This window comes from Sinohyriopsis cumingii, chromosome 9, assembly GCF_028554795.1.
Source record: "Sinohyriopsis cumingii isolate HCF-2022 chromosome 9, ASM2855479v2, whole genome shotgun sequence".
In the NCBI taxonomy this organism is placed as follows: domain Eukaryota; kingdom Metazoa; phylum Mollusca; class Bivalvia; order Unionida; family Unionidae; genus Sinohyriopsis; species Sinohyriopsis cumingii.
The window spans coordinates 93,502,334-93,527,465 of NC_142969.1; the positions used below are offsets into that span (position 1 = coordinate 93,502,334).

The 25,132-nt window shown below is 35.3% G+C and overlaps 1 protein-coding gene across 7 annotated transcripts in view; it reads right to left on the reverse strand.

The window, feature by feature from the left end:
• Positions 1-25,132, reverse strand: part of LOC149792263 (NAD(P)H oxidoreductase RTN4IP1, mitochondrial-like) — a 58,674-nt gene that overhangs the window by 22,814 nt on the left and 10,728 nt on the right. For all 7 annotated transcript variants that reach the window (XM_089970797.1, XM_089970798.1, XM_089970800.1 and 4 more), the window contains 3 exons: positions 19,470-19,594; positions 8,336-8,384; positions 853-989 (listed from right to left, as the gene is read on the reverse strand). In XM_089970797.1, coding sequence (XP_089826923.1) covers positions 853-989; positions 8,336-8,384; positions 19,470-19,594 — 311 coding nt within the window. The remainder of the gene's footprint in view (positions 1-852; positions 990-8,335; positions 8,385-19,469; positions 19,595-25,132) is intronic.

Below are 25,132 nucleotides of genomic sequence, written 5' to 3' on the forward strand. Positions count from 1 at the left end.
TAAGTTTATTACATCTTTTATATCCCTGAAGCCTTCTGTTTTTAAAATCAGAAGTGAAATACAAACAAGTGGGATGATGTGAGAATACAATAGCAAAAAATTAAATGTCAGGATTCGAAAGGACCAAGAAAATATTTTTTATTACAGAAAATGATGCTTCTTTATGCACATTTCAGATGGAATTTATATTATGGATAAAAAAAAATTGTTGAGTTCACATCCTCAACTAATATGTTCATGTTGCAGATTTCATATCTAAAGAAATATTAGAGATATAATAACTATTTTAAGCACTTCTTGTTTAATCTGGAACAAGCTGATAGCCATGTCAGTGAGTACATTGTATTGCATCCACTTGTATCCCCCTAAATTTTATGTGTTGTAGGTAATGCAGCCCTCTATTCAGCTACTTGACTTGGATGGTTATAACATGGTTTTGTACATAGCTAGCAATGTCCCTGTTTTTTGGACCACAACAATCATGTTATAGCAGGGTCATACTGTACCTATATTAAGTTTGTCAATAACTATTTATAAAATGTCATTGTAAATTTTTTATATTTGACCCCTCCTAGGGACAAAAAGGGTGGGAACCTGATGGTTACTACATGGGCAACATCCCTATAAAATTGGTTGAACTTCCACGTAGTGATTTAGGATATGTGGCAAGAAACAGATGGACAGAAAGAGAGATGGTTTGTATCACAATATACCCTGCTAAAGAGTGGAGATGATAAAATATATTTATTCTAAATCACTTTAAACAGGTAAACATTTCAGAACAAGGACAGGATCTCAAAGTATCAACCTTCTCCTTGAAAAGCAAGAGTGATAATTTGATCCATGACATACCCACTGATCCTTTGTAATTCTGACTGGACATCCTGAGTCTTGTAATCTATGACAACATCTGCTCCAAGCGACTGAACCAATCCCACTGCATCTGTGCTGCATGTAGTTGTCACTTCTGCTCCCCAGGTTTTCATTAGCTGTCAGATTCAGACAAAGAACCAATGGGAATCTGTATATTACAAACTCTATTCTAAACTCATCTTGAATCAAGGATTTGTCTGCAGATAATCAGCCATATGATAAGTTTTATAAACATAATGAATTAATCTAGGTCACTGTGTCATAGCTAAAATGCAAAGGGAATTGAAGACCAGAAAATATATTCCAATAAAGGAGAAAACTATCAACTAACAATATAAAAATTTAATATTTTTACATATGATATTATTTTTATTTATCTTAATTTTCCATGCTGGTTCCTTAGTTGCTAAATGTACTACTGAAATCAGTCAAGAATTTCACCCATGCAAGACCATTATGCAATAATGCATAATCAGGCACAACATACATTTTATAGCCAGACAAGGAATAAAATCACACTGATCATTTTAAACTTTGGTAAATGTATGTCTGAAACCAGTCAAATATACCACCCATATGAAACCATTATGCAATAATGGTTCCTTAGTTGCTTAATATACTACTGAAACCAGTCAAATATACCACCCATACGAGACCATTATGCAATACAAGCATAATCGGGTACAGGATATGATTCATAATTAAACAATGCCTACAATCATGGTGATCTTAATGCTGTGATCTTTTGAGATGATAAAATCACTCAAGAATTTGAACAAAATTATTTTCCTTTCTAATTTGTTATAAATTTGAACTAACACATACCTGTTCTAAGTTCTATAGTATTCACACACGTGTTTGTTTGTAAGCCCATACTGATTTTTAAAGCAAAAATCATCAAATATATAAAACTTAGTAATATCATTCATCAGTTTATTATATCTAAACTGATTGTTGCCTATAGGTCCTTAACGCTGTAAACTTATTCATATTTAAAACTAGATGGAAACTCTCAATGTAAACATGCAGACAGACTGCTCATTGAGTTTTTCTGCTTCCAAGAAAAGTCTATTAAGGTCAAATCTGTCATTGGCATCCAATATTTGCAATGTCAAGTTTTAATATTTCTAAAATAAATTTAATATAATAAAAAGAAGACCTCTTTTATAGGTGTGTTCAAAGAGATATAACTCCAAAATGTATGGAGTTATTGAGATTACAGTGAACTACATCACATTTGTGCCTTGAAAACATAGATCCGTCCATGCAAATAGCTTTGACCATATTATTAAATAACTCCCATTGGATTCGAAATGCCAACAAGCTCACAGTGTTTGGGAACCCATGGCAACAATCAGGTTAGAAATGATAACTTTATGAATAAAATGACTACATTTTGGGAATTTTCATATCCTTGATGTCATACATTTATGAGGGGGTAGTAATAGGAAAGTATGTGAATATACTCTAGTTAAGATATGTGTGAATTCACAAATACACATTCCAAATTCTAGTTTAATTATGATGCACAAGATGTGGATGAACTCATACATACCCTATTTTTATGCCAAGTCTAGTTATGAGTGCATCAGCTCATAAAACACTATAACTCAGGCCTAGTCTAGTAAGATATGCATGAATTCACAAAAACCTACATCTCAGGCCTAGTCTAGTTAAGATGTGCATGAATTCATGAATACCTGTTTTTTGGCCTAATCTAGTAAGATATGCATGAATTCACAAAAAACTATATCTGAGGTTTAGTCTAGTTATGATGTGCATAAATTCACAAAAAAAATATTATCTGATGTCTAGTCTAGTTATGATATGCATGAATTCACACAAACAAACTATATCTGAGGTCTAGTCTAGTTATGATGTGCATGAACTCACAAAAATCTATATCTTAGGCCTAGTCTAGTTATGATGTGCATACAGTCACAAAAACCTGCTTTTAGGCCTAGTCTACTTTTTAGGCCTCATTTAAATACAAATAAGTTGACAGTGTTAAGGATCTCCAGGCAACACATTATGTGAATGAACTCACACATGTCTGTCCTTTGCTCAAGTCTATTAAGATGTATATGATGTGCATGAAGTCACAAAGACCTGTTCATAGACCTAGTCCAGTTATGTTACACATGATGTGCATGGAATCACAAAGACCTGTTCATAGACCTAGTCTAGTTATGTTACACATGATGTGCATGGAATCACAAAGACCTGTTCATAGACCTAGTCCAGTTATGTTACACATGATGTGCATGGAATCACAAAGACCTGTTCATAGACCTAGTCCAGTTATGTTACATATGACGTGCATGGAGTCACAGAGACCTGTTCTTAGACCTAGTCTAGTTATGTTACACATGATGTGCATGGAGTCACAGAGACCTGTTCTTAGACCTAGTCTAGTTATGTTACACATGATGTGCATGGAGTCACAGAGACCTGTTCTTAGACCTAGACCAGTTATGTTACACATGATGTGCATGGAGTCACAGAGACCTGTTCTTAGACCTAGTCCAGTTATGTTACACATGATGTGCATGGAGTCACAGAGACCTGTTCTTAGACCTAGTCTAGTTATGTTACACATGATGTGCATGAAATCACATGTACCTGTTTTAAGTTCATATCTAGTTATAAGGCACTAGATATGGATGAATTCACACATTCTTGTTATTTGGCCTAGACTATTTATGATCTACATGATATCCATGAATTCACACAAACCTCTATCTTGGACCAAGTCTATTTATGATGCACATGAGATCCATCATTATTTGCATACTGCAAAATGGCCATTTAAGCGTAATATGCTTGATTGGTCCCAACAGTGCATGCATACCAACATAGTAAATACAGTGTTCCCTCACTATAATGCCACTCAGTGTACTGCTGTCCCATTATATTGTGGATATGGTTATGTATCCCATTTAATCAGTTACATTTGGTTTTATCATTGCTACTTGATTTATTTCACTTGGATCATGTGAACCAGTTAAACAGGCAATGTGATTTTACATCATACCCTATTCATTCTGGCAATGTTATTTAACATCATTAAATACCCTGTTTACACTGGCAATGTGATTTCATATCATTACATACCCTATTCATAATAGTAATGTGATTTCACATCATTAAATATTCTATTTATACTGTTAGAAAGATTTCACATCAATACATACTAGTAATTTCACATCATTAAATATCCTATTTATATGGTAATGTGATTTCACATCAATACATACCCTATTTATACTGGTAATGTGATTTTATATCATTAAATACCCTATTTATACTAGTAATTTCACATCATTAAATATCTTATTTATATGGTAATGTGATTTCATATCAATACACACCCTATTTATACTGGTAATGTGATTTCACATCATTAAATACCCTATTTATGCTAGTAATTTCACATCATTAAATATCCTATTTATATGGTAATGTGATTTCACATTAATACATACCCTGTTTATACTGGCTATGTGATTTCACATCATTAAATATCCTATTTATACCAGTAGTGTTATTTTACATCATTAATTTATATTGGTCATTTCACATCATTAAATATCTTATTTATATGGTAATGTGATTTCACATCAATACATACCCTATTTATACTGGTAAAGTGATTTCACATCATTAAATACCCTATTTTTACTGGTAATTTCACATAATTAAATATCCTATTTATACTGGTAATTTCACATCATTAAATATCCTATTTATACTGGTGATGTAATTCACCATCATTAATATCTGCATTTATGATCAATATATGTAAAAAGTGCTATTCTCTGAGATTAACATGTGTTGTATATACTATCATGTCTAAACTGACCTTAATCATAGAAACATAATGTTATATATAGTGTCATGTTTAAACATAAATTAATCATAGAAACATAAATGTTGTGTATACTGTCCTGTCTAAACAGGCCTTAATTATTGAAACAGATTAATGCAGATACTGTCCTGTCTAGATGGACCTTAATCACAGACCACACATGTTGAATATACTGTACTGTAAAAGTAGACCTTAATCACAGTAACATAATGCAATTCATAAATACTATACAATTAAAGTTTGTTTTGTTTTTCTGTTATGGCTAAAATTTATCCCAAAACTTATTAAATATTGCTAAAATATACACAAACATATGAAACAAGAATATTTTTTTAGATGCTTTAAATATATTGTCTTTCAAATATATTGACATAAAAAAGACAAAAACTTTGTTTAATTTATACAAGTTTTAAGAAAAATGTAAATTGACGGCACTTAAAAGCATTAGGTACGAGACTTCCAAATTTCCAACCATGGAAGTCCAGGACTTCCCCTCTAAAATTAAAGGAACCATTGCAAACATCCCTCAGTATAATGCTTTCTTATTTAATATGCGGGTCTCTTTCATGGCTTTTATAAATAACATTATAAGAAGGAGCACCGTACAATCAATTTCCACATATAAATGTAAAATACTGTATTTTATGTATTTTTTCATACCCTTTAATTTTTTGTATAAAATTCAGTTATGAAAATAATAATTATTTAAATGTATTATATTTTTTCGTACATATCTTCTCGATTTTTTTGAAAAATCCTTTCAATTATCAGACCGAAAATTTCTAAAAAGAAGATTTACATTTGCAAAAAAGATGAAAAAATATCACATTGCCATTTTGTTTAAAAAAAAATTACTAGTTAATTACTGGTGAGAAAATACAATGATAAATAAGCTCTCTTACTGTCATTACAATACCTACTGGTGTTCTTAACAAATGGACAAAGACCTTTACAGAGCATATCCTTAAATATTATCGTTAATTACTTTTCCTTATTAAGTCCATCATCCTAACAAAACACCACGCGCATCATAAAATGAGCTTGGATGCCCTCTGATGTTTTCTTAGCCAACAAAAATTATATTTCAGTACATGCTAAAGTCAACTAGTTTTATTGTTCATTTTAGCCATAAAAAGATAAAATATAAAAACCAAGTCATTTTCTATTGTAAATTTGTAAGTTTCTGTCTTCCTTGGCTTTTTGAATGCCCTGTCTGACAGCTAGGTGCCAGGTGGAACGGTCGTTAGCACAGCTCTCCCAATTGTTGACATTGATGTTGTCTGTCTTCATGTCCTTCTTGCAAACATCTTTGTAGCGCATACATGATTGTCCTGTCGGTCTGCACCTTCTGGTAACTCCCCATATAACAGGTCCTTGGGAATGTGGCCTGGGTCCATTCTTTTGACATGGCCAAGCCAGCGAAGGTGCCTCTCGCTGAGAATGGAGAACATGCTGTTCATGTTGGCACATTCTAGAACCTCTTTGTTGGGTACTTTGTCCAGCCAATGGATGTGCGGAATGCACTGCAGTCATCTCAGGTGGAAGCTGTTGAGTTTCCTCTCGTGTCTTGCATAGGTGGTCCATGTTTCACTGCACTAGAGGAGTGAGCTGCGCACGCAGGCCTGGTAGACATGCAGTTTGGTCTTCTTGGTGAGGTTGGCGTTGTTCCAGACCCTCTGGTTAAGTCTGGCCATCACTGATGCTGCCTTGGCAATCCTGCCATTCACCTCAGAATCAATGGAGAGTGAGCTGGAGATGTTGGACCAGAGGTATGTGAAGTTCTCAACAACTTCCAAGTTGTACCCATTGATGGTGACAGAGGGAGGGTAGTCTGCGTCCTGCACCAAGATGTTCGTTTTCTTCAAACTGAGGGTCAGTCCAAATTCCTTACAGGCATGGAAGAGGCGGCATACCAGCTCTTGCAGTCCATCTTCCGTGTGTGATGTGAAGGCTGCATCTGTAACTTTAATCTTTGCACGGAGACGGGCGATGCTGAACAGCTTGCTGTTAGCCCTGGTATGGATGTACACTCCTTCGCTGCAGTCCTTGAAGGTGTACTGGAGAAGCATGGAGAAGAAGATGGTGAAGAGCATCGGCGCAAGGACACAGCTTTGTTTGACTCTGCTGATGATTGGGAAGGCCTCCGATGTTGCGCCATTGAAGCACACTGTGCTGTGCATGTTCTCATGGAACGACGTGACGACAGCAAGTCGTGGGGGCCAGCCGATCTTCTGCAGGAGTCTGAAGAGTCCACTTCGACTGACCAGTTCAAAACACCTTCATCAGGTCTATGAAGGCAATGTAGAGGGGCATCTGCTGCTTGCAAAAACTTCACCTGCAGCTGGCATAGCGAGAAGATCATGTCTACAGTTGACCTATATACACACACACTATCTTTTAAGTGTTTGTACTGTTTTGATGTGGATATAATTATCATTTTATTGCAAATTTATTCTATGCTATACCCCTCTATTGTTATCTTTATTGGCCATATGGTTGTTGTGACAATGTATATCATAATTAAAACAAGAATGAATTGTTGACTTAGAGGTGTTAATTGATAATGGAATATAGTAGTGTGGTAATACATAAGGATTATCACAATCATCAGGTAACTGAAAATACTGTCTTTTTCTTTTACACTAACAAATTTTGTTTCATCTCTCTCTCTCTCTCTCTCTCTCAAGCACATTAACAAAAACATGTTTTCAAGTTCCTTATTTTATTTTATTGCAATTTGAAAATGAGGTTATTGCTGCTCTCAGAATACAAGTTGCACTTAATTTCTTGACACTGTGCACTTGTATCATTGCATACAATTTAAAAATAAATAATACCCATAACTAATACATGTTCAAACCATCCTAATCATTTTGCCAACATTACACAACAGCTAAAAAGAAGTATATTCTAATTGCAGATGAGCTAGCACACTGAGATATTATGCTCTCTCTCTTTCTTGTTTAATAATAACAACAAAAATCTTTTTGAGTACCTTTATTTTTATTGTAAATGGATTCTTGAGTTGACAGCAGACAGAAAATATATGTTTATTTTGTATGTTTGTACCGTTAGGTTGTCATGTAGCGTGTGTTCCATAGAACTTGTTTGGGTACGATCCCTATATTTTTTTACACAGTCCGTACCACAAAATGATAATTATTTATTTTACATATAATTTTTCGTATACTGAAATCAATAATTATTTTTTTCAGGTATGAAAAATTACGTGAAGTATGGTAGCACATTTTCAAAACTGAGTATAAATGTTTTACTTAAAATTAATGAAAAATGTACTGTTACAATTTAAAGTAGTGATTCACTCAGATTTCATGTTTCTTGTACAATACTGAGAATGCAGTATCATCGATTTATTTAGTCTTCATGACTTTATACAATACTGAGAATGGAATATCACTGACTTATCTAGTTTTCATGACCAATTTCCCATATATCCTCTATCAGATTTTAATTTCTAAAGTTTAAGTAATGATACATCTAAAGAACATTTATATTGTTATGGTACTCTTAGGTCTAAAGTAAATCATTAAAACCACGATTGTAATGTGAACATTTTCCTGTCTTTTTACATACCTGTATTGCAAAAGTCCCAAGTCCACCTGATCCACCATGTATTAGAACTCTGCAGCAAAGAAAAACAATGACCTGTTGTTGTTTTGAAGAAGAAAAACATGTTGCTAAATATTTATTTGCATTTCTTGGATATTTTTTCAAATCAATGAATCTCTGACATGAAATAAACAAGCAAGTTACTTTTTTAATTTCATGCCAAAACAGTGGAGGGATCTATATATAACATGTCAATAGTAGGAAACCTGTTTATAACAGACAATCAGGGGACTTGCCTATACAATGGAACCTGTCCATAAAGGACAATAAAAGCACTTTCCTATTAAATGAAACCTGAAGGAGTTAGCCTATACAGTGAATTTTGTCCATGAAGAACAATGAAAGCACATGCCTCTGTACAGTGAAACATTCTGGAATGGATCATGAAGGGTCTTGTCCATTCATTGAAATCTGCCAATAAAGGACAATGAAAGCACTTGCCTGCACAATAAAAACTGTCTATTTGGTACACTGGAGGGCATGCGAAGCTTTGTCCTTTGTGGACTGGTGTCTTGCATTTTGATGCAAATTATGTAAGTGATATTAAAAGTGGTAAATGAAAAAAATGGTAAATTCATAAATGTTGCTCTGTATTAGCAGTTCACTTTACATGGAGTGTTGCCTACAAAAGATTACATTTATATAGTGTATTGTGTGCTTAATTTTGTGTCAGTGATTGAGGGAAGTGCGTGGAGTTTTGGCATAACTGACTTTTGTCATTATTGTAAGTAGTTTACTTTACGAGCTGTTTACTAAACTTTGAGTTTAAGGCCTAACCTTGTTTATAAGTTGGTGGAAGTTTTCATTGGAATAACTTAGTTTTCCAGAACAGTCTATTGCATTGTAGTCAAGTGAAATGTGTATATATAGTGACTTAGTCTGTGGAATCCATTTGTTATTAGAGTTTATAGTTGTGTTCATATATAATTTGAGAGGAATTATTTATCTAAATTGTTCTTTGGAATTACGAAGTGCTCACTAACTGTGGATTAACACATTACTTCAGAATTTTTGTGAAATCTTTCTAAGACATTCTGGGTTGCTTCATTGTTATATCAGGACATTCAAATCTACTGGCATATCAGGACATTCAAGACTTGGTGTATCAGGACATTCAAGACTACTGGAATTCATTTGGAACATTCTATACTTTTGGACTACAATATGACATTTAGGATTATATGGAATTTAATTCAAAATACTGTAAGTGTCTTTAGAAATTTCAATTTGCATTTTAGGGAAATAAATTGTTTGTACAATTTTACTTAAATTGTTAGTTTCATTTCCTTTCTGTTACAGATTGCCCTGTGGCCTAGTGGTTACAACATCCGTCTCAGATGTGGGAGGTCACGGGTATGAACCCCAGCCAAGTCATACCAAAGACTTATAAAAATGGTACTAACAGCTGCCATGCTAGAGGCTCAGCATTAGGAGGTTAGTGTTAGGACTGGTTGGCCTGGTGTCAGGATAATGTGACCGGGTGGGACATCATGCTACATGTCTGAGGCATGATGCCCCAGTGCTAGACATCACTATAAACTGCCACAATGCAGACATCATAGCGATATGACTGAAAGTTGTTAAATCTGTGTTAAAAATTTAAAACACACACAAACACACACTCTCCTTACTGTTACATATTTTTAATTCCTACAGTTGTAATACTGTAAATATAATTTATTCTTTATTCAAAGTTCATTTTCATGTATTGCATGTATTCAGCTTCAAATAATTTAACAAAGAAATAAAAATATACACCTATCATAAAACATTCACATTTATATTTGATGCTAAAATATCTGAGATAGTTGCAATAATAGAATGGTTCTGATTGAGCCTTGTATACAGTTACATTGAAAGACAGAATTAACTCAACCAGAAGCAGAAAAAAATATTTTGAGACAAAACATAAAGGTTAATTCACTTGTGATATAAATAGTTTAAACCCATAAACAAAGTATTTAACCTGCACACTTTGATGAAAAGATGGGTTTTAAGATCTTTAACATCAATTAAGCAACAAAAATATAAACTTTTACACTGATTCAACTCAACCAGAAATTGCTAGTAATCAATGGGAGACAAAGATCTCATTCACAACAGGCTTTATATTTTAAGTCCACTTACAGATGATGCATTCGACTTGCTACAGTGAAAGCCACACTGGAATATCTCTCATTATGACATTACTGGCACTGTGCTGGGTTTTCACAACAGATAAAGAAGCAATGCAAACCTCTGAACTATGTACATCTGTGTTTTCTCTAAAGGAAGAAATGTTAATCCAAATGGGAATTTACATGACTTCGGCACTATAATGGCAGTCAGTAACATGTACTTTAGTTTGGCTTTAAGTCAGTACACCATGATGCTACCTGTAGGTTGAAGGAGACCAGTAGCCAGATTCAACTGCTTTTTGATCATATGAGTTCAGATTAATCTATACCTGCAGACATGGTTATTGAGGACTAAATAAAGATCAGTCTACGCTCGGCCTGCAGACATGGTTACATGTACTAAATAAAGATCAATCTACATTCTGCCTGCAGTCATGGTTACAATGGACTAAATATAGATCAATCTAAACTCTGCCTGCAGCCATAGTTACAATGGACTAAATAAAGATCAGTCTACATTCTGCCTGCAGCCATGGTTACAATGGACTAAATAAAGATCAATCTACACTCTGCCTGCTGCCAGGGTTACAATGGACTAAATAAAGATCAGTCTACATTCTGCCTGCAGCCATGGTTACAATGGACTAAATAAAGATCAGTCTACATTCTGTCTGCAGACATGGTTACAATGGACTAAATATAGATTAATCAAAAACTCTGTCTGCTGACATGGTTACAATGGACTAAACAAAGATCAGACTACACTCTACCTGCAGCCAGGGTTACAAAGGACTAAATAAAGATCAGTCTACACTTGGCCAGCAGACGTGGTTACAATGGACTAAATAAAGATCAGTCTACATTCTGCCTGCAGACATGGTTACAATGGACTAAATAAAGATCAATCTACATTCTGCCTGCAGCCAGGGTTACAATGGACTAAATAAAGATCAATCTACACTCTGCCTGCAGCCAGGGTTACAATGGACTAAATAAAGAGCAGTCTACATTCTGCCTGCAGACATGGTTACAACGGACTAAATATAGATCAATCTACACTCTGCCTGCAGCCTGGATTACAATGGACTAAATAAAGATCAATCTACACTCTGCCTGCAGCCAGGGTTACAATGGACTAAATATATATCAATCTAAACTCTGCCTGCAGCCATGGTTACAATGGACTAAATAAAGATCAGTCTGCATTCTGCCTGCAGCCATGGTTACAATGGACTAAATAAAGATCAGTCTACACTCGGCCAGCAGACGTGGTTACAATGGACTAAATAATGATCAGTCTAAACTCTGTCTGCTGACATGGTTACAATGGACTAAATAAAGATCAGTCTACATTCTGCCTGCAGCCATGGTTACAATGGACTAAATAAAGATCAATCTACACTCTGCCTGCAGCCAGGGTTATGATGGACTAAATAAAGATCAGTCTACATTCTGCCTGCAGACATGGTTACAATGGACTAAATAAAGATCAGTCTACATTCTGCCTGCAGACATGGTTACAATGGACTAAATAAAGATCAGTCTACATTCTGCCTGCAGACATGGTTACAATGGACTAAATAAAGATCAGTCTACATTCTGCCTGCAGCCCAGGTTACAATGGACTAAAGAAAGATCAGACTATACTCTGCCTGCAGATGTGGTTACAATGGACTAAATATAGAGCAATCTAAACTCTGTCTGCTGACATGGTTACAATGGACTAAATAAAGATCAGTTTACACTGCCTGCAGCCATGGTTACAAAGGACTAAATAATGATCAGTCTACATTCTGCCTGCAGACGTGGTTACAATGAACTAAATATAGATCAATCTAAACTCTATCTGCTGACATGGTTACAATGGACTAAACAAAGATCAGACTACACTCTGCCTGCAGACATGGTTATATTGGACTAAATAATGATCAGTCTAAACTCTTCCTGCAGCCATAGTTACAAAGGACTAAATAAAGATCAGTGTACACTGCCTGCAGCCATGGTTACAAATGAATAAATAATGATCAGTCTACATTCTGCCTGCATACGTGGTTACAATGGACTAAATATAGATCAATCTAAACTCTGTCTGCTGACATGGTTAGAATGGACTAAATAATGATCAGTCTACACTCTGCCTGCAGCCATGGTTACAATGGACTAAATAAAGATCAATCTACACTCTGCCTGCAGACATGGTTACAAAGGACTAAATAAAAATCAATAGTGTTTATACCTGTTTCGCAATGTGGTCATTCATAGCAGTATTGAAGCAAATATTTGCCTCATGCTATTCGTTTTTGAAAAGAAATGATTCATCAGAATACATCTGCTTGGGTTAATTAGGAAAATATTCTGAAACATCTCAAGGTATATCATGTTTTGCATAAAGAGATTGCTACAGGTTTACTTCAAGCATAGCAACCAACAAACTTTCTTTAAACTGTATAGAAATGGTATCATTCCATTCTGTAAACTGTGTATAGAAATGGTATCATTCCATTCTGTAAACTGTGTATAGAAATGGTATCATTCCATTCTGTAAACTGTGTATAGAAATGGTATCATTCCATTCTGTACACTGTGTATAGAAATGGTATCATTCCATTCTGTAAACTGTGTAAAGAAATGGTATCATTCCATTCTGTAAACTGTGTAAAGAAATGGTATCATTCCATTCTGTACACTGTGTATAGAAATGGTATCATTCCATTCTGTAAACTGTGTAAAGAAATGGTATCATTCCATTCTGTAAACTGTGTAAAGAAATGGTATCATTCCATTCTGTACACTGTGTATAGAAATGGTATCATTCCATTCTGTAAACTGTGTATAGAAATGGTATCATTCCATTCTGTACACTGTGTAAAGAAATGGTATCATTCCATTCTGTAAACTGTGTAAAGAAATGGTATCATTCCATTCTGTACACTGTGTATAGAAATGTTATCAGTCCATTCTGTAAAATGTGTATAGAAATGGTATCATTCCATTCTGTAAACTGTGTATAGAAATGGTATCATTCCATTCTGTAAACTGTGTATAGAAATGGTATCATTCCATTCTGTAAACTGTGTATAGAAATGGTATCATTCCATTCTGTAAACTGTGTAAAGAAATGTTATCAGTCCATTCTGTAAAATGTGTATAGAAATGGTATCATTCCATTCTGTAAACTGTGTAAAGAAATGTTATCAGTCCATTCTGTAAAATGTGTATAGAAATGGTATCATTCCATTATGTAAACTGTGTATAGAAATGGTATCATTCCATTCTGTAAACTGTGTATAGAAATGGTATCATTCCATTCTGTACACTGTGTATAGAAATGGTATCATTCCATTCTGTAAACTGTGTATAGAAATGGTATCATTCCATTCTGTAAACTGCGTATAGAAATGGCATCATTCCATTCTGTAAACTGTGTATAGAAATGGTATCATTCCATTCTGTACACTGTGTATAGAAATGGTATCATTCCATTCTGTACACTGTGTATAGAAATGGTATCATTCCATTCTGTAAACTGTGTAAAGAAATGGTATCATTCCATTCTGTAAACTGTGTAAAGAAATGGTATCAGTCCATTCTGTACACTGTGTATAGAAATGGTATCATTCCATTCTGTAAACTGTGTATAGAAATGGTATCATTCCGTTCTGTAAACTGGTTATAGAAATGGTATCATTCCATTCTGTACACTGTGTAAAGAAATGGTATCATTCCATTCTGTAAACTGTGTAAAGAAATGGTATCATTCCATTCTGTAAACTGTGTATAGAAATGGTATCATTCCATTCTGTAAACTGTGTATAGAAATGGTATCATTCCATTCTGTAAACTGTGTATAGAAATGGTATCATTCCATTCTGTACACTGTGTATAGAAATGGTATCATTCCATTCTGTACACTGTGTATAGAAATGGTATCATTCCATTCTGTAAACTGTGTAAAGAAATGGTATCATTCCATTCTGTAAACTGTGTATAGAAATGGTATCAGTCCATTCTGTAAACTGTGTATAGAAATGGTATCATTCCATTCTGTAAACTGTGTAAAGAAATGTTATCAGTCCATTCTGTAAAATGTGTATAGAAATGGTATCATTCCATTCTGTAAACTGTGTATAGAAATGGTATCATTCCATTCTGTAAACTGTGTAAAGAAATGGTATCATTCCATTCTGTAAACTGTGTATAGAAATGGTATCATTCCATTCTGTAAACTGTGTATAGAAATGGTATCATTCCATTCTGTACACTGTGTATAGAAATGGTATCATTCCATTCTGTAAACTGTGTAAAGAAATGGTATCATTCCATTCTGTAAACTGTGTATAGAAATGGTATCATTCCATTCTGTAAACTGTGTAAAGAAATGGTATCATTCCATTCTGTAAACTGTGTAAAGAAATGGTATCATTCCATTCTGTACACTGTGTATAGAAATGGTATCATTCCATTCTGTAAACTGTGTATAGAAATGGTATCATTCCATTCTGTGAACTGTGTAAAGAAATGATATCATTCCATTCTGTACACTGTGTATAGAAATGGTATCATTCCATTCTGTAAACTGTGTAAAGAAATGGTATCATTCCATTCTGTAAACTGTGTATAGAAATGGTATCATTCCATTCTGTAAACTGTGTATAGAAATGGTATCATTCCATTCTGTAAACTGTGTATAGAAATGGTATCATTCCATTCTGTAAACTGTGTAAAGAAATGGTATCATTCCATTCTGTAAACTGTGTATAGAAATGGTATCATTCCATTCTGTAAACTGTGTAAAGAAATGGTATCATTCCATTCTGTAAACTGTGTAAAGAAATGGTATCATTCCATTCTGTACACTGTGTATAGAAATGGTATCATTCCATTCTGTAAACTGTGTATAGAAATGGTATCATTCCATTCTGTGAACTGTGTAAAGAAATGATATCATTCCATTCTGTACACTGTGTATAGAAATGGTATCATTCCATTCTGTAAACTGTGTAAAGAAATGGTATCATTCCATTCTGTAAACTGTGTATAGAAATGGTATCATTCCATTCTGTAAACTGTGTATAGAAATGGTATCATTCCATTCTGTAAACTGTGTATAGAAATGGTATCATTCCATTCTGTAAACTGTGTAAAGAAATGGTATCATTCCATTCTGTAAACTGTATAGAAATGGTATCATTCCATTCTGTAAACTGTGTATAGAAATGGTATCATTCCATTCTGTAAACTGTGTATAGAAATGGTAAACTGTTTTATAAATCTTAATGGAAAAGTTACAAAATATTGTAAAATTTTCTCTTACTGGGTGATACTCCATTACATCCAATGTAAAATTTAACTGATATGGTCATATTACAACAATGCCCTCAGTAACAAAATAAGTTTCCCCACTTTTCAACATACTTGATACTAATATTCAACTTATTTCAATGTCAGCAAGTTCTGGATGACAAACGTTTGGTTAGTCTTCTACAACTATACAGCAACAGTAAGATCAATGGAAGTTAGCTCCACAATACTATACAAAGTTTGAATATTCAAATCAACTTATCAAATAAGGAATTTTGTTTTAATCAACCCAAGGGGGTCAATCTTAACAATTATTTGAAAAGTGGCAGGTGGGTTTACCTTTGATATCAGCTGTCCTACATAAAAAAATTTGCCAAAATTCTTCAAACAGTCTGAATGGTGACTAAAGCCAGTGACTAAATAGTGAAGGATTATGAATAGTGACTAAAGTCAGTGACTAAATAGTGAAGGATTATGAATGTGACTAAAGTCAGTGACTAAATAGTGAAGGATTATGAATGTGACTAAAGTCAGTGACTAAATAGTGAAGGATTATGAATGTGACTAAAGTCAGTGACTAAATAGTGAAGGATTATGAATGTGACTAAAGTCAGTGACTAAATACACTGGACAACAAATTTTTACAAAAGTCATGTTACTGAAATAAAATTAGTCAATTCTTATCAATTTTTATGTGCTGAACACGAATATGACAGTCAAATTGCAAAATTGGCTCTAGTTTTTTTGTAATCTGCAAGAAATTAATGTTTACATAACGAAATGCATTCCAATAGTAAAAGGTCAACTGTAATAGCCTACCTATAAAAAATCAAGTCATTGACTACATCTTAGATTTCTTCGCCTGTCTCTTGTACAGCTGTTCGGGAGCATCTCTGAGGAGTGTCCAGCAGTAGTCAGCCAGCATTGTAGTGGACCATTTTCCCTGGTATCTTTGTTCCATTGTTGCGATATCTTGATGAAAACGTTCGCCGTGTTCATCACTAACAATACCACAGTTGCTAGGAAAGAAATCCAAATGGGAATGAAGGAAGTGAATCTTTAGAGACATATTGCAGCCAAGTTTCTTATACTTCATCAACATGTCTTCTACTAGTTCCTTATAGTTTTCTGCCCTAACATTTCCGAGGAAGTTTGTAGAAACTAGGCGAAAAGCATTCCATGCTTGTTTCGCGTCACCTTCCAGCAAGTTGTTGAACCGGTCATCTTTGAAAAGCTCTCGAATCTGAGGACCCACAAAAACTCCCTCTTTAATCTTTGCTTCGCTGAGTCGAGGGAATTTTTCATGCAGGTATCGGAATGCTGGCAAAGTCCGGTCAATGGCTTTCACGAAGTTCTTCATCAAACCTAGTTTGATGTGAAGGGGTGGTAGCAAGATTTTCTGAGCCTCAACCAGAGCTGGGTGTTGGATATTCTTCTCTCCAATGGCTACATTCTGCCTGTGAGTCCATTCCTTCCTCATGTAGTGCATTTCCCTTGCTCGGCTATCCCACTCGCATAAGAAACACATGTATTTTGTATATCCTTGCTGCAGTCCCATTAAAAGGGCAACTACCTTCAAATCACCACAGAGGTGCCAGCTGTACTTGTTATACTCAATGGAATTCAGTAGCTGCCTTAAGTTATCGTATGTCTCTTTCATGTGGACAGCATACGCTACTGGAATAGATGGAAGAATGTTTCCATTGTGCAAAAGCACAGCCTTGAGACTCAGTTTCGAAGAGTCCACAGATAGTCTCCATTCTTGTGGGTCATGAGTGATTTTTAAAGCATTCATGAGGCCCTCAATATCGGAACAGAATATCAGATTACTTTCCTTTCTGAAGAAAGGCTCCAATTGCTGGTGGCGCTTTCGATATGCGGTAATTGTGACATCTTCTTCTAGAAGATTCCATTGTTGGAGTCTTGATCCTAGCAATTCTGCCTTGTTCTTTGATAAGTCCAAATCACGAATCAGGTCATTTAGTTCTTCCTGTGTTATTCTGTGTGGGGTTGATGATGCACCACAGTGAAAATCTGGATCACTGCATGCTGATGGACCAGGAGAAGAACAGGTCGACTTACCTTTGTCTTCGTCAGATGAATCAAGAGAATATTCTGCTGGAGGTTCTGGAATAGGAAGTCCCTCACCATGTGGAACTGGTCTCAATGCAGACGGAATGTTTGGGTAGACTATTCTCGACTTCTTTCGCTTCGTTATTCCGCCGGAAAGAGGAGGAACCAAGCAGAAGTAACAGTCATTTAGGTGGTTGCTTGGCTCTCTCCACACCATTGGGACTGCAAACGGCATTGATGACCTTTTGCAATTCAACCACTGTGAAAGCTGTGTTGTACATGTAGCACAGCATATATGCGGAGCCCAAGGCTTGTCTTGGTCACCAACCTTGCATCCGAAGTAAAGATGATATGCCTTCTTCACTTGAGAATTGATACTTTTCTTCTGGTTGGCAAATGTCACTTCCCCACAAATATAGCAAAAATTGTCCGCGGTATTAACACACTTTCGAGGCATTACTGTTCTTTATTGTACGTAAATGGATAAAATAATAAGTTTTATGTAACAGTAGCTTGAACTGTCTCGCACAACGTCTAAAATATTTTAAATGCTGAACCTATCTGATTGGGCTTTATATAGTACACTGCTTACGTCAGCTTCAGCAGCCGCCTGGCATTAGTATAATAGGCCTACACATGTATAGTACACTGCTGACGTCAACTTACTTCAGCAGCCGCATGGCATTAGTATTGCATTGCATCAGAAAATGATGCAATCAACTGTGGATGATGTGAGCATGATGGTATTATGCAATGTTACATCATTATTCCGGATGTTGCTGCAGTCCTACTGGAGAAATTTACACAGTGAAACATAGAAAATGAGGTATATGAATATCTTCAAAACGAGAGCCAATACAAATTTTTCACGGTTATATTCGTGTTCGGCACACCAAAATACTACAGATTAGGGCCTTTTCAAGTCAGTAATGATTTCACTGTTGACCAGTGATAGTGAAGGATTATGAATGTGACTAAAGTCAGTGACTAAATAGTGAAGGATTATGAATGGTGACTAAAGCCAATTATTAAATAGTGAACGATTATGAATGGTGACTAAAGCTAGTGACTAAATAGTGAAGGATTATGAATGTGACTAAAGTCAGTGACTAAACAGTGAAGGATTATGAATGGTGGCTAAAGCCAATTATTAAATAGTGAATGATTATGAATGATGACTAAAACCATTATAAATAATGAATGATTATGAATGGTGACTAAAGCCAATTATTAAATAGTGCAGGATTATGAATGGTGACTAAAGCCAATTGTTAAATAGTGAAGGAGTATGAATAGTGACTAAAGCCAGTGACTACATAGAGATGGATTATGACTGGTGACTACTAAGTCATTATAAATAAATACAAATAATGAAGGATTATGAACGATGACTAATTCCATTAAAAATAATGAAAGATTATGACTAATGTCATTATGAATAATGAAGGATTATGAATGGTGAACAAAATCATTATAAATAATGAAGGATTATAATGCAGCCCTACCTATTAATTTTGGTTTTAGGTGTGAGCAACTATTTTTTTTAGCTCAATTGTTTCAGATATATTAACTCAATTTAAAACAAACTTTCTTTTCCCATATACTACCTTTGATTTTGTGCACTTTTCTGTGTAAGTTGTCCCACAAGACAGAGGGCAGTCCATGTGGTCACAGCTACATATGGTAGTGATGCTGCCTCTACATGAGAAAGACTTTTGGGTTTATGGGAGATCTGAAAACATAAAATTTAACATCAGATGCAAGTATTAATACAGCACAACCTCTTTTAATTAGCATGGTGGGGATAGAGCAAGCATTACTGTTTAAAAAACGTTTCTGGAAAGGCAGCAGTGTGTTAAGAAGAGGAACTGGGGATTTTCCACGGCTTGTTTGGCTTATACAGTTGAAGATATTGATTTTGATAGTCTTCTACTCCTAAATACTAAATCTGTTTTCTTCAAATTACCTCTTGCTCAAAAATGAACTTGAATTATGTATTTGTAAAACACATATCATCATGCATTCTCAATTCCCCCCCCCCAAACCGCATCCCCAAGATTAAGCCTCTTGGCTAAGTCGTTCATGACAAGGATGGCCTTGGGGTCAACATCAGTGGCTTATATGCATTTCAGTTAATAGCAAGTATCTATACAGCTATAGTTTTTAAGCTCAACTGGTATTGTGATTATACTCATTTCTGAGGGATACAATTATGGAAGATGATGATGATGAAGTGGACATTTAAAGGGCAAGGTCCCTGGGTTAAAAAACATCATTCTACAGAAGGCAGTTCTCATATATATAAATTAATCTTAACACAGACATTCAACTTTATATTTGTGAATCTGAATGGAATGAGGTGGGATTTCAATTCTGACCCCAGGGTGAGGAGCGGCACAAAGGGCATATATCTGTGGTTACTTTGAAATCATGTGTATCAGCCACTGAGGAAAATGGCTTAATGTAGTTACAAGGAATAGGTGATTACTATTTAGAGGTCAGTGTACACGATAACCTAGAACTTTATATAAATTTATTATAATATACATTTATTATATGTTTCATAATGACATACAGCATGTATCAGTGTACACAATCAACCTTGAACTTTATATGCACTTTTTATATATTTCATAACAACATACTGCATGTATCAGTGGTGTAGATCAACCTTGAACTTTATATACATTTATTATATATTTCATAATGACATACTGCATGTACCAGTGGAAAAAAATTAAAATCACCAGTGATATCACTTTTATTGCTACAGAGGTAATGGGACCCATGGTGGTAGAGAGTTCCAAGGCACTTGCCTTAGAGATCACTGACACCTTATTTCTGTCCGCATGGGTTCAAGTCCTAGTCTTGGCCAACATGGGTAGGTGAGAAAGCTTTCCAGTAGCTTCCTGTAGGTCAGTGATCCTTCTCAGGGTCTTCAAGAATTTTTCCTCCACTAGATATACTTGTCACCATGCATAGCCTATCATGTGCTGAAAATTAAGCCCACAAAAGACACAGTGGTGATATTACTTTTGGAACTACTCTATACCTGCCCTTATGCACATTATTCAGTCTTGTATTTCAGTATTTAGACATATTTCATTTTCCTTCTTATGCTCCTTCTGTATCCTTCCCTTCTGATGAACATGTCTTAAAATATATCAAGACTGAAGACCATCAATTATACATTTATGTAATTAATGAGAATGTGCTATCAAAAAATGCCTAAAAAGGAACTCAAACCAATAAAATGCTGGCATGGCACCATGTATTAAAGTTTTTAAAAGAAATTCCACATAAATAAAACAGTGAACTTACATGACCTGATATATAGTTATACTATAGAGTATCATATACCTGCTAAACTCAATAATAAAAGTTAAAAATTTTCAGAGAGAAACTCATGATTATATACAAAAATATAATTATTAAAGTAACTATTATAACTCTCAACGCAATCATAATCATGTTTGAAAAAAATGGAGCAAAATGGAGATAGATAAGTCTTGATTGCAAATAAAAACTAAGTGACAATCAAACTTTGTGTGTAACATCTGTTACCAACCAAGATGGCAATCCATATCTGAATGCTTAAATAACAAAATAAAAAACCAAAATGCTTACAGGTAAACTCAAAATCATTAAAATCATTTATTCAAATGTGTTAAACTTTGAAGTCTGTGAGATAAAATGTTTACACAGAACCCCCATCCAACAGTGTTCACTGTATCAATCCACACAAGAATGTCCTAACAAGTGTGTGTGTGTGTGTGTGTGTGATTTGGTTTTTTAATGTACCTTTAACAATGTTTTTTTCATATTGCTACCATGTCTGCTGTATGGCAGTTTATAGTGAAGTCTAGCACTGGGACATCATGCTGTAGACATAGAGCATGATGTCCCACCCAGTCACATCATCCTGACACCAGGCCAATCAGTCCTAACACTAACCTCTTAATCCTGAGCATGTAGCAACGCAGCTGCTAGTACCATTTTTATAAGTCTTTGGTATGACTTGGCTGGAGTTTGAGCCCACATTCTAGGTGGACGCTGTAACCACTTAGGCCACTGGAGCAGTCTGTCTTAACAAAAGTACAAATCTAGTTATTTTCATGTAAAAAAAGTCATTAATTTGTCAAAATACACAATCTGAAGCAATACTTGTATCAGCTAAGTTGTTAAAAGTCACTGTTCTAACATTAATGAAAAATTTGAAACTTTATCTATGTTGTAATACTCACATAGGCAAAGAATGGAGAAAAAAGAAATCCAAGAAAATAGATGATTTTTACCATAAAAAAACAAATTCTGCATTTTAAGTAAATGTAAGGAAATATTTTACTTGGGTAGTGGGGGGTCCCAGGTGGCCAAGTGGTCTAAAGTGCTCAAGTTAGGGATCATTGCCATCTCATCTCTGCCTGCATAGGTTCGAGTCTCTGGTTTGGACAATGTGGGTATGTGAGAAAGCATGCTAGTAGCTTCTCGTGAGTTGGTGGTTCTCTCTGGGATTATCCAGATTCTTCCTCCAATATTTATACTGGCCACCATATATAGTCTATCTTGTACTGAAAAATGGCATTAAACCCTACACAACAACAACAACTTGTGTAGTGAAAACATTCTGCATTGTGACTAATGGCTTTGCCCCTCACTTCATCTCAAAGCAAAGTGGTTTCTACTAGGGGTGTGTGATAATATCAAATACCGGTATATTGTGGTATTAAACCGATGATACAATAATCACAATATAACTTTCTTCTATCGATATAGTGTAATATTGACGTAAATTTTGATAACAAGTAGCAACCGAACTCTATTATTATTATAAATTAACATTAGCCATATTTCACTACTTATAATAGTTTCTGATTGACAATGACCTATTGAATTCCATACCTTTACCTCTGGTAATTAGCTTCAGTAACATTTCTATTTTGTTTCCTGAACAGTTGCAGCATGGGTAATCGGAAGTTACATGTCTGCGAATCTTCATCCTTTTGAAGCTTTAACTTCTCTTTGTCAACAAATAAACACCTTGCTGACACTGATGACTAACTGACATTGACCATGAGCTACAAGTATTTCAAGCATGGCTGAGTACGACCTGGTTCAAAATTCAAAAGCGCGGTCTGCCATATGGACTCATTTTGCATTAAGAAAGAGTAAAAGGGATGAGAAAATTGATGAGGCAATTGCTGTGTGCCCACTATGTGAAGCTCATGTTAAGTTTTCTGGTGGAACCACTAATCTAGTGTACCACATGAACAAGCACCATCCCAGGAAATGTGGTAATTACAAGATGACAGACAATAGATCATTGATCCCTGCTAATGCGAGTTCGTCATGTGAAGATACTTCTGATCTTTCTAAAGCTAAAACATTGCAGCCAATCCAGAGAACCTTACCAGGGCTCATTGGTACAAAATAACCCTCACATTCTTCTTGTGCTTTACATATAACTGACAAAGTGTGCAGATTTATAATAAAGGACATGCGTCCATACAGAATAGTTGATTCGAAAAAGTTTAGTGACCTTTTACATACACTTGTGCCCGATATAATGTTCCAGGTAGAAAGCAGTTTGCAGAGGTGATCATTCCTCAAATATATGCTCAAGTCAAGGCACTGGTAACAGAAGACCTAATGCTGAGAAGGTTGCCTTGACAACAGATAGCTGGACGTCGAGGTCAAATGAATCATATCTGACAGTCATGTCAACTCACATTGTTAAAAATTGGAAGCTGATAAACTATGTTCTTCAAACTCAGCCCATGTATGAAGGGCACACAGGTGAGAATAGAGCTGCTGTGATTCATGAGCCCCTCAAAGAATGGGAAATACAGTCTATCCCCATACTACCTATTGTATCAGATAATACATGGACAAGGCAGGGACCCTTTTAGGATGCAACTTTCACATCAAGTGTTATGCAGATATAATTAATTTCCCTGCACAAAAGTGTCTCAAGATCAGATGCATTGAGATTCTCCTCAGCAGGATTCATCGAATAGTTGGATTCTTCTGCTGAAGTACAAGTGCAGCAGATAAAATGAGAAGCCAGGCTGAATTGCTGGGTCTACTGGATCATAAGCTTATAGCTGATATGCCCACTAGATGGAACAGTAATTATGACATGATTTCATGGATTTTTGAAATGCAGTGTGCAGTAATTGCTGTTTTGAGATTCAAAGATCTTGCTGAAATAAAAGAGGACGATTTGAACACATTGTCAGATGATGACATTTGCCTGGCAGAAGAGGTAATGGTTTGTCTGAAACCTCTTAAAGTGGTGACAACCACTCTTGGTGCTGAGTCAGTTCCAACCATTTCTGTTATCATGCCTCTTCATTGCAAACTTATTGACAGCATTTTCCAATGTAGCGATGATGACTCTCTAGTAATAGCTCAGATGAAAAGGGCTGTGGTTGATGATCTTCAGGATAGATACACTCATCAAGAAGAAACTCTCACCACTGCTGCTGCCTTGGATCCACATTTTAAAGCCTTACCTTTCCTCAGCAATGCATGAAGGAATGAAATCTTTACCAAAATTTTGCAGAATGGATCAGAAATCATTGTTAGAGTTAAGGCTGAACATTGACACTGATCACTCACCTGTGGGTGATAGTGGGCAGTCAGAACTGCCACCTTTACCACAGCTAACCAAACAGCTATGTGTGTCTGCAAATTCTGCTGCTAAGGATGCTCAGCCAGTTTGCAAGAAGCTCAGGTCAGACATTGGTCAGAGTGATATGATAGATCATGGTACTTGTTGTTCTGGCAGGCAAGAACTTCGTGGTGATGTCTACATAACTGGTGTTGAGACTTCAAAAACACAAATGGAAGAACTAGAAGAAGAGCTTAAGAACTATAGAGTGTTTTCGTTGATTCCCTTGGAATCAAATCCTCTTCAGTGGTGGGAAAATCACAAGCAGAGATTTCCTAGATTAGCTAAGCTTGCTAAATCCTTATTGTACATCCCAGCAACAAGTGTCCCTTCTGAGAGGGTGTTCTCCACTGTTGGAGATATGGTAAATGCACAATGTTCAGCCCTAAAACCAAATCATGTTGATGCTCTTATCATCTTAAAAAATATGAAGTAAGTTCCATCATGTGATCTTTGAAGGCAGTTCAGTCTGAACTACATGGGGTAAAGTGACAACGAAGAGACCAATCTGCAGTTTTATGCATTTTATGTTTATCAAAAAGTAAACCACAAACTGTGAACCATTCAGACAAAAGACTTAAATTGTAACTTTATTTCTGT